Here is a 10,282-nt window from a genome sequence, read left to right as displayed (position 1 = left end):
ATTATGTGCTCATTTTAATCTTCATTTGTCAGTCCCACCGACGAGACCGACACAAGAGCGACTACAGACCGAACAAAAATTAAATTACACCGCATGGGCAAGAGAAGGTCGGTCTGTAGTCGATCTGGAGTCGGCCTGGAGTCGGTCGGGAGTCAGTATGGGGACGGTCCGGAGTCAGCCCGGATTCGGTCGGGAGTCAGTGTGGGGACGGTCCGGAGTCAGCCCGGATTCGGCCTGGAGTCGATCTGTAGTCGGTCTGGAGTAGGTCTGGAGTCGGTGAGGGTACGGTCTGGAGTCAGCCCGGAGTCGGTCTGGAGTCGGCCTGAAGTCGGCCTGGAGTCAGACTGGAGTCGGCCTGGAGTCGGCCCGGAGTCAGTCCGGAGTCTGTTTGGAGTCGGTTTGGAGTCGGTCTGAAGTCGGTTTGTAATCTGAAGTCGTAATATGAGCAGATCGGTACTTGTTATTCCATAGATAGTGAACTAAATTTACCCATTAAAGGTAAAGACCAGTTATGGTCATGCGATTGCATTGTGAAAGAAACGTTGTGGAATCAATCAGAAAAGGTTGATCATCTAGCATCTAGCATCTGCAAGGTTCTGGAATCATCAAAATGATAAGAAATTTGGCCCATTCTTCATAAAGTAACAAGCACTATACACAGAAAGATGTATATGGGACTACCCTATATCTCTCACAGTCCATGAGAGAAACAAATTTACCAAATATATGAATTAGTAGGCGGTTTCCCAGCAAATTTTGTTATCATCATGTATTAGTCAAAACATATTCTTTCACATGATTTGTAATGAGAGCTTCCATTTCATTTTTTGAAATTGGGGCGTTTCTAATACTGGTCTTTACCTTTAATGGGTCGGTGTATAAAACTCTACAAAACCACAAAGCATAGAGGATATCTAGGTTTCATCATTCGACTGACTGTAATAGTTTGATGTATTCATGCCAATCATTTAAATCATGGTATCCAAATTACTACACATATTTTAAAGTGTAAATTTACACACTTCGCATTAGAAGATCGGATCCTCAAAAGGCATTATATTTTGAAGATTTTGCATTTCAAGTTTAAAGACACGATTGGTGTTTTTTCAAAATAAACTTTTTTAGATTATATAAAAAAGGCATAACCATTTTTTTCCCTCTTCAAGCTGTTAGCTCTTTTGAACACCCACGCATTAGTTGTTAGAATAGTCTAGACCTAAAATTTACTTTAGGAGACGTAATACATATGCCAGAGATCTCGACTTTGATCCCCAATACACACCTCGGTGTACTAGACCATGCACGGAGTTTTGTCTAATAATTTATGGTACCAAGCTGGGACTGTACGAATCGTCATAATTCCATTCACTTCTATAAAGCTTTCGGTTCAGACTGTTTAAACAAAATGATCCAAACTGCGTGTACAGACAAATCTGTATCCTGAATAATCCAATAAACATGTAACATGTCAACTTGAACGTTAGTTATACTAACGTGGGACTATTTAGTGGATAATAGTCATGTGGATGACGATAATGATAACAGCAACATCAATAAAGAGAACGGCAACAACAGTATTGATGTTAATAACAATAAAGTTGACAATAATAATAATAATAATGATAATAATAAAAATAATGATACAAGAATAATATATCATAAATTGTAGTGATGATGATGATGATGATTCAATTTATATGAGTTTAAGAAGAAGGGGACAAACAAGAAGAACAAGCACAAAACGAGGAAATCTCATTCGAATTCGCATATTATTATTGATGGTGTACCTATGCCTTTATGCACAATGAAATGAACAGGTATAGATATAGTGTGTAATCATTAAAGAGAACAATAAACTTGTTGATTCATTTTTACACGAATTCTTCTTAAAACGACGCAATCTCAAAGATTTTCAAAAAAATCAACGTTATACGTCATTGTAATTTTTCCCATATTTGCAATGGCTGTTGAACAGAGCTATTAGAACTACCGTAGGTTGATTTATCGAAAGTCTTTGCGACAGTATTCAACTGACATTGTAAAATGGATGAAAGTTAAAACCAGGGATGAAACAAGGCAGCGAGTTTTCCTTGTTCTTAGACAATAACAATTTGATGATCTGTGCGATATTTTGGACCACCTTGTACATATGTATAGGGCAAACACAAGCTACGTCATTTATAGAGCAATAACAATAACATCGAAATATGAACGCTTTTTGGGGGATGCATGATTGCACTTGGCAAATAATACAAAGAGATGTGCAAATTCACCATCGTTCCTATTTCCATAACGCGGGCAGAATGGTGGACTATGTACGCAAAGGAACAAACATGGCGTTGGGATGTATAACAAGAACCTCATGGTTTCATCTGTTTTCCTGGGTTCTACTACTTAATATGATGGCAACAGGTATGTGTTAATAATGCTCCACATCATTTTGAAATGAAAAATACTTAAAGTTTGTGAATTGGCCGGCCAATATCACGTACCTATGAACAAATCGTGTATGAGGAAGTGTCAATTTTAAAACACATATTTAGCCATTAACAGCAACCCTCACGACGTGTTAGAAATACCTATCGTAACAGGATGAATTTACATTGATACCATGTAATTGTGTGATACGAATGTCGGTGTGAGAATTGATAATGCAAAATTAATATAATTGATAATTGATAGTAGTCATATACAGTAGATGTCCAATAGTACTGCATTGTAAATAATAATGACGGTGGTGGTGATGGTGTTGGTGGCGATGGTGGTGATGATGTTGATGATTGCAATGATGATGATGAGGATGATGTTGGTGGTGGTGATGATGACGGCGCTGATGACATGAAGGTAGTGACGGTGGTGATAAAAGATAATGATGATCATCTCGCTTATTATGATCACTACCATGTACCTAAATGTACTTGCGATTTGAATTCCCAGTATCAAATATTTTATTTATCGAAATGTGTATGTTTATGCATACTTAGAATATTGATTTGATTTGCATGGGTCTTAACTTTTAAATTTGTTCTATGTTTGATAAGTGTGTAGATAAGCTATGAAACAAAGGAGAATAGTTTTCAGAATGTAGAAACTCCATCGCTATACACCTATTATGACTTAACTTTTTAAAACTTAATGGGACATCGGCCCTAAAATTATGTCAAGAAATCGTTACAGGACCTAATGTCTAGAAAATACTTTAAAATGTAATCCCCCCTCCTCCTTTTATGGCCCATTAGAAATATCAAAACAAATTAAAGCAAGTAAAGAACGCGTAATTGCAGTAATGGTAGTAGAAAGTAGTAGTAGTAGTAGTAGTAGTAGTAGCAGCAGTCGCATTAGTATTATAGTAGTATGGTACTAGTACTTGTAGTAGTAGTAAATTATTATTATTATTATTAGTAGTAGTAGTAGTAGTAGTAGTAGTAGTAGTAGTAGTATTAGCAACATCAATAGTAGAAGCAGAATAAGGAGAACTAGTAGTACAAGTAGTGGTAGAATTAGTAGTGGTAGTAGTAGTAGTAGTAGTAGTAGTAGTAGTAGTAGTAGTAGTAGACGTAGTGGTAGTAGTAGAACTGGTATAGTTGCAGTATAGCTGTAGTGGTAGTAGTAGTAGTAGTAGTAGTAGTAGTAGTAGTAGTAGTAGTAGTAGTTGTAGTAGTAGTAGTAGTATAGTGGTAGTAGAAGCAGCGGCACCAGCACCAGAAGATAGTAGTAGTAGTAATAGTAGTAGTAGTAGTAGTAGTAGTAGTAGTAGTAGTAGTAGTTGTAGTAGTAGTAGTAGTATAGTGGTAGTAGAAGCAGCGGCACCAGCACCAGAAGATAGTAGTAGTAGTAATAGTAGTAGTAGTAGTAGTAGTAGTAGTAGTAGTAGTAGTAGTATAGTGGTAGTAGAAGCAGCAGCAGCACCAGAAGAAAGTAGTAGTAGTAGTAGTAGTAGTAGTAGTGGTAGTAGTATTAGTAGTAGTAGAAGTAGTAGTATAAATAGTAGTAGTAGTAGTAGGAGTAGTAGTAGTAGTAGTAGCAACATCAGTAGTAGAAGCAGAATAAGTAGTACTAGTAGTAGACGTAGTAGTAATAGAAGTAGTAATAGTATTAGTAGTAGCAGTAGTAGTAGTAGTAGTAGTAGTAGTAGTAGTAGTAGTAATAGTAGCAGTAGTAGTAGTAATAATATTAGTAGTAGTAGTAGTAGTAGTAGTTTTAGTAGTAGTCGTAGTAGTAGTAGAAATAGTGATAGTGATAGTGGTGGTGGTGCTGGTGGTGGTGATGGTAATAATAGATGTAATAAGCGTTGTGGTTATTGTAGTGATTAGAATAATATTAGAAAGACAATAATATGCTGCACTTTTAGAAAATAAACGAAATAACAAATAGATGAATTTGTATATATTTATGGTGGTAGGAATAGCGCCCAATTAATATGTTTTGAAACGACTTCCTCAAGTCAATTAGTAGAATATTTTAATCGATTAAAAAAAACATGACGTCCAAATTTACTTTTTTTTTTCTTCTTTGCTTTAATAGGCACGAAGGTAATTAAATACGCAAATATTTTTGTCATTGTTATTGCTGGCATTTGTTTTTGTTTATCTATTGTACATTTTGTTTGTTTTGTTTTCACTTAATCTTCTTTAACTGTGATAATCACAGATTTGTTCAGATTATCATTGTAAACAGCAACAACAGAATGTTCATACTTGAATTATGTCACTGTCTCAATGATTAGGTTCGGGTGTATCAAATTGGAAAATTCGACTGGCAGGCTCACTGCTATCCACTGAGGGGCGAGTAGAGGTGTTAATAGATGGACGATTTGGTACCATCACGGATTTTGACACGTGGGGCCACAATGAAGCTCGAGCAGTCTGCAATCAGCTTGGTTTCCCTGATGATAATGTCGCATCTCTAGGAGGAGGTTACTACGGTCAGGGGAGCGGGCCGGTCTACTTTTTAAGTGTGAAATGCCCTGAAGGAGCCAGCGTCTTGGACAATTGTACTTATGTCCGAGAGAACACGGAAAACAATCATGGGTTCGACGCAGCGGTTACATGCAGTGAGTATACAGACCTGGGGGTGTTTCACAAAGATCCTAAGTTGAACTTATCTCTAAGTTGGACTTAACAAGTATAGAAAGCCGTTAGCATCTAAAAAGATATTTTGTAAAAGTTATTTTAAAAGGCATAAGATGTTGATCCAAATCATTCATATTTTCTATTATCAAGGAGATTTCATGTTCTTGATGTGGAATTTATAAAAAGTCTAAAATACTTGTTTTTTCGTATTTGAATATATTTATTTTAAGGCTTCATATGGCTCTCCTTAGTTTTAAAGTCCAACTTAGAGTTAAACTCGACTTAGGATGTTTGTGAAACACCCCCCCCCCCCCAGATTGATCGCTGCAAGCCTTTACCGTTTACATTAAAAATGAATTAAATAATGGTTTCATAATCGAAGATTTCAATTCCTTCCTTTCTCGTGGGTATACGAAAAAAACCCAACATCACATCACAATAATATCATCTCATGATCATAAAATAATTGAAATCCATGTCGCCTAACACATACACAGTAGAGCATTTTAATATGAATCCAAATTCTGATCTCCAGTGGTTTCAACTTGCTGAACAACGTATCCCCCCCCCCCCCAGAGAATAGAGATTTTAGAATGAGAAAATTAAAGGATTTATAATAGTGGAACTATCGTTTTTCCCTTGATTCTATTTAGTACGTGCTTTTATAATATGTCATTAATTTTCAAAAGAAAAGGTTAATTCATGGTTATTTAAAAGTTCATGCAAGGATATCAGTAAATACCAAACTTTGGTGATCTAACTCAAGGTGATATGGTAATCAAAGTCATACATGTACATTCATATGATACCGCATAATGAATACGACAGGCTAGCAAGATCCACTGGAAGTTGTATCATTTTAAGCAACATACACAATTGTAATATTAAATGATCTATCACTGAATGCCAGAGCGGATTATGGCTCTGTTTTCTAATTAAATATATAATTATTGTATTCATTCAGAAGCGCCAATTCGCCTGCATGGAAGCAAGAGTAGTGGACGTTCAATGAGAGGAATTATTCAACTATATAATGAGAAGTGGCTCGATTTGTGCACAACCATATGGACAGAGGCCGAATCAGAGGTTTGTAGGTTATATATATTATATGTTACCTTTTTTCCTTCTGATATATACAAGGTAGCACATTGTCACCAATATTGGTGGTCTTCCACGAGGCACTGTGTGGTAACAACAACTTGCCATAAAAATAATTAATTTAAACTCATAACAGTACCAAATCAAAATACAGAAGAAATAAGTATATGCATTTATAAAAATTATTTGGTATCCTTGTTTTAAATATCGCCTTTTTCAACAATATACTGTCACAAAGTAATGTATGTTTATCATATTACATTTACAGACAGTAAGCTATTTTTTAAATCAGGTGAAATAAATTGTATACGTTTTTAATTATAGAAAACAGCCTTATACAGTTTATGAGTTAGGCTCGTAAACAGAGTAGAAAGACGATCTCGGCTCAACATAGGGCCACCTTGTGTATACATATACAGGGTAGCCCTAAAAACTGGATACCATACGTCCAATAATGCGGAGATAATTCACCAGTACTAGAATATGATTATTCATTTCAAAATACAAATGATACCAAATTTGCCAAAATCAACTGACAGTGCACCTTGGATAAAATAAGATATCGTTGTGGAGTTCCAGAAATGCTGTTATGACTGGACTTTAGGCAATCAGTAATGAACCTCAGATTGAACCGAAACATAACATTCAAGTACACTTTTTTTTTCAAAGGCGTTTTGGATCTTCTGTTAAAACAAACATGAGATCATACAAATTGTTTACCAATGCAGTGTCATTGATACTGAACGAATTTGAACTCCTACCTTGCGTGACAAAAATGCTTCTTAAACCGAAAACCCTACCGAATTTGTCAATCTTGGTATGATTATTCTTTTGAAGAGATATTCATTCTGATGAAACCGTTGAACTTGACCTTAAATATTGGAAACATGGTAGTCCCTTTATATATATGTATACAATTCGTGCATGATGTGTTCATTATGTAAGATATTAGGGTTTCATTCACTAAACTTCAAAACACGAGATCGAAGTCCAAAGGTGCTTTATGTCAACGATGGTTTACCAAAGAGAACGACCACATTGAGGGGGGCAGCGGAGGGGTGGGGGTGAGGTCAGCGGATCGAGGGGCTGGTTACTGCCCTCCATCCGAATATTAAAGTAAATCTGCCATATCTTTCATAGATTCCAGAATACAAATATGAACCCCCCCAAAAAAAAATAACCAAAAAATAACCAAAAAAAAACAGGCTTGACAATTTCTCAGTCTTTTTATTCGAAGAAAAAGAAGATAATAAGCAAATATTGAGAATATCATGGCATCACGTATGAACTCAAAATATATCAAAGATTTTATGTACAAAATGGTAAAACGTAGTCAAAATAAACTCATTATGGACCTTTCAATCATTGCAGGTGGCATGCAGACAACTTGGTTACTCGACAGGTAGTGCCGTTAGGATAAATAATCACGAAACAAACCTACAATTCTACCAGCGGGACTACAGATGCATTGGCGATGAAGAGGAGTTGGAACAATGCCCCAGTCACCGTAACAATCTAAGAGACTGTCCCTCGCATATCTGGTTTCTAACTTGCAGCACGGAGGAGACAGCTACCACTCCCCAGAGTGAGTCTAAGGCATCACTAGATCATTCTGTGGGGGGGGGGGGGCTGGATCAAGCTTTAGTTATAGGCAAAAGTAGACCAGGTCCTTGTTAGAAAATAATTTATATGACACCCAAATATTCACAGATCTTTTAAATATGAAGAGGTCCCACTTCATCATGTGCATGCATGCTATCTACACTCACATAGTGATCTTGTTTCTAGCTTTAAAATAATAATTAGCAATGGTAAGAATATAAAGTCACCTTAGTGTGTTGTGCAATTTGGTAATATTACCTCTATCGGCTCATGTGCAAATTGAATTTCAAAATGGGTTTTATTCCAATATGCAAAACAGGGTAATGGGTCGCTTGAGTATTTGATATATCTCCACCATGCGGGAATAGTAATCATTGGTATAGATATTTTGATGAAGTATGGCCCAGTGGTCATGGCAATGTTCATTAAGTTTCTGGGTTGGATTTGAAATCTGTGCGCTAATGCCTTTGGGTAAGATGTTAAGCCTAAATTTCTTGGTCGCTTTTCATACACAATCTGGAGGTGACTTGGCATGATAATAGAATTGTCCATGTTATCCCATAACGTTGATTTAAATTATAACACCACGATGCATTTATGTTGCCTTATTTTAAGCACTTTATGTTTCACTCTTTCAAACACTTGCATTTATATTCCTTATTTCAAGAAAGTCCTGATTTATAATCAAACTATAAAGTATGCATAATATATTAATATTTTTTGTATTTCTTTGCCTTTGAAGACGAGTCTACTTTTACACTGTCCACGATCTCGGGTTCCTTGGTCTTCCTCGTCCTTGTCATCATGGTCCTCCTCGGTTACCTCTTCAGCATAAGGAAAAGAGCTTCCAGACATCGGCGATGGATCACATTATCCCGTGGACGGGAGGGGAATCAACCAAGTGAGAGGGAGAGGAGAATGAGGAGGACGAGGAGAGTGAGAGGAAGAAGCCAGGGACGTTCAGCACCTAATGTCAACTCTATCAGCAACGGACAGCAGGGGAACGACGGAGACTTACCGCCTTACTCGCGCCTTGAAGAAGAAGACACACCCCCGCCGTACACGCAGCTGCCAGTACCGCGGATTGAGATACCGGTGGTAGGTAGAGAAGAACGTTACGAGGCGCAGCCACCGCGGTGCACCGAAACCGACGCTATCGATTTCTTCCGAGAGCTTGATGCTGAGCAGCTGCGGTTGCAGTACGAAAACGCCGCGGCTGAACGGTCTCCATCGCGCTGCGGTCAACAACCGCCACCGGACTATTTCACCGCGACTCAACTCCTGCAGGAGACACCTTGCTCTGTTAATCATCAGACTGATATAGACAATGCTTCATTAGCTGGTTCCTTATGTTCTGATGATGAAGGAGATGACATCTCCCTATCCAGCTGCCGTAGTCCAATCCCCGTGATCCCCAAACACACAGTCAATTTAGACTCAACTGTGACGTCAGTAGAAGTGTAGTCATGACAAGGAGAGCTAGATAAAGCTAGAAATATTATGAGAAAGAAATCAGTTCATGACAACAATTATATTTCGTCTTAAACAACTAATAAAAATCTATACAAAGCGCTATTAAAATGTTATTTGCATATCAATATATAGCCGGACAATTACACTGTGAAATGTGTGCCCAATGTAAACATATTATAACTGAGATAGTATAATAAAATGCCTTGAATGATTAATGCCTTGAATTATTGACATGAACATGCTTCCAATTCTTCTCAGAATCATTGAATATTCATCGCGATTGTCTAAACATGTGTAATTGATTAATCAACAACGTCATCTGTAATATGGCGGTAAAAGGTTTGTTCGTCTTTGAAGTTATTCACGTAAATTTGAAAATACAAGGACAAAATGACTTAACAGTCTCAGAACAATGTGATATGTAGAATGTTTGTATCATTAGACTATTTTGCTGGACGTGAATATGATTTGGTTACACATTTTTTATTTCGATCTATGTACACGCAAAATGAAATATCCCTCAAATCCATAACCGAATTTAATCAAAAAACAGAAAGCCTTCAATAAATGGATAAATGCCACCACCTCCCTACCAGAAACCAAAATAATCACTTAAGAAGCAGTTTTTCAAATATTATGGAGGTGTGTTTGTGTCTAATACCTATGATTTTTACACTGAAATATTGTTTTTAAGTTGACCATGCACTTATGCATGATAAATACCATCTCTTTATAAAAAGGGCCCTTTTTTTCATTAATACCTTGTTTGTATGCGATTGTGTTTATCTAAATTATATATTATTCTTGTGTGTGTTATCGAAATAGTCAAATGGTAAGGAGGAAAAAATATTTATGTTATAATTCTAGAATGTTTGTACGAAATTCCACTGCAGGCCTAATACCACAGCATAACAAACAAGGCGTATCATACGCTGTTGAAAGACCCTGTTGCACAATGATTATAGATAAATATCCTCGGTCAAGCGTTACAACCAATAGGGATTCATATTTTCTGTCACGTGATATTTTGAATCTGA

General features: G+C 36.8%; 1 protein-coding gene across 1 annotated transcript; it reads left to right on the top strand.

The window, feature by feature from the left end:
• Positions 1 to 2,280: 2,280 nt before the first annotated feature.
• On the top strand, positions 2,281 to 9,788 carry LOC100891977. The gene is made up of 5 exons (XM_003725402.3): positions 2,281 to 2,412; positions 4,727 to 5,053; positions 6,037 to 6,158; positions 7,542 to 7,755; positions 8,515 to 9,788. The coding sequence occupies exons 1-5, from the start codon at positions 2,304 to 2,306 to the stop codon at positions 9,234 to 9,236; spliced, it is 1,494 nt and encodes a 497-aa protein (XP_003725450.2). The 5' UTR covers positions 2,281 to 2,303; the 3' UTR covers positions 9,237 to 9,788.
• The last annotated feature ends 494 nt before the right edge of the window (positions 9,789 to 10,282 follow it).

This window comes from Strongylocentrotus purpuratus, unplaced genomic scaffold (assembly GCF_000002235.5).
Source record: "Strongylocentrotus purpuratus isolate Spur 01 unplaced genomic scaffold, Spur_5.0 spur5_scaffold_9, whole genome shotgun sequence".
In the NCBI taxonomy this organism is placed as follows: domain Eukaryota; kingdom Metazoa; phylum Echinodermata; class Echinoidea; order Camarodonta; family Strongylocentrotidae; genus Strongylocentrotus; species Strongylocentrotus purpuratus.
This window is presented reverse-complemented; position numbering and strand designations above follow the sequence as displayed.

Bases quoted from the DNA above. Each gene is read 5' to 3' on its own strand.
- LOC100891977 (XM_003725402.3), top strand. From the start codon at position 2,304: ATGGTGGACTATGTACGCAAAGGAACAAACATGGCGTTGGGATGTATA. The intron at 2,413-4,726 runs GTATGTGTTAAT...CTCAATGATTAG, and splicing joins ACTTAATATGATGGCAACAG to GTTCGGGTGTATCAAATTGG. The intron at 6,159-7,541 runs GTTTGTAGGTTA...CAATCATTGCAG, and splicing joins GGACAGAGGCCGAATCAGAG to GTGGCATGCAGACAACTTGG.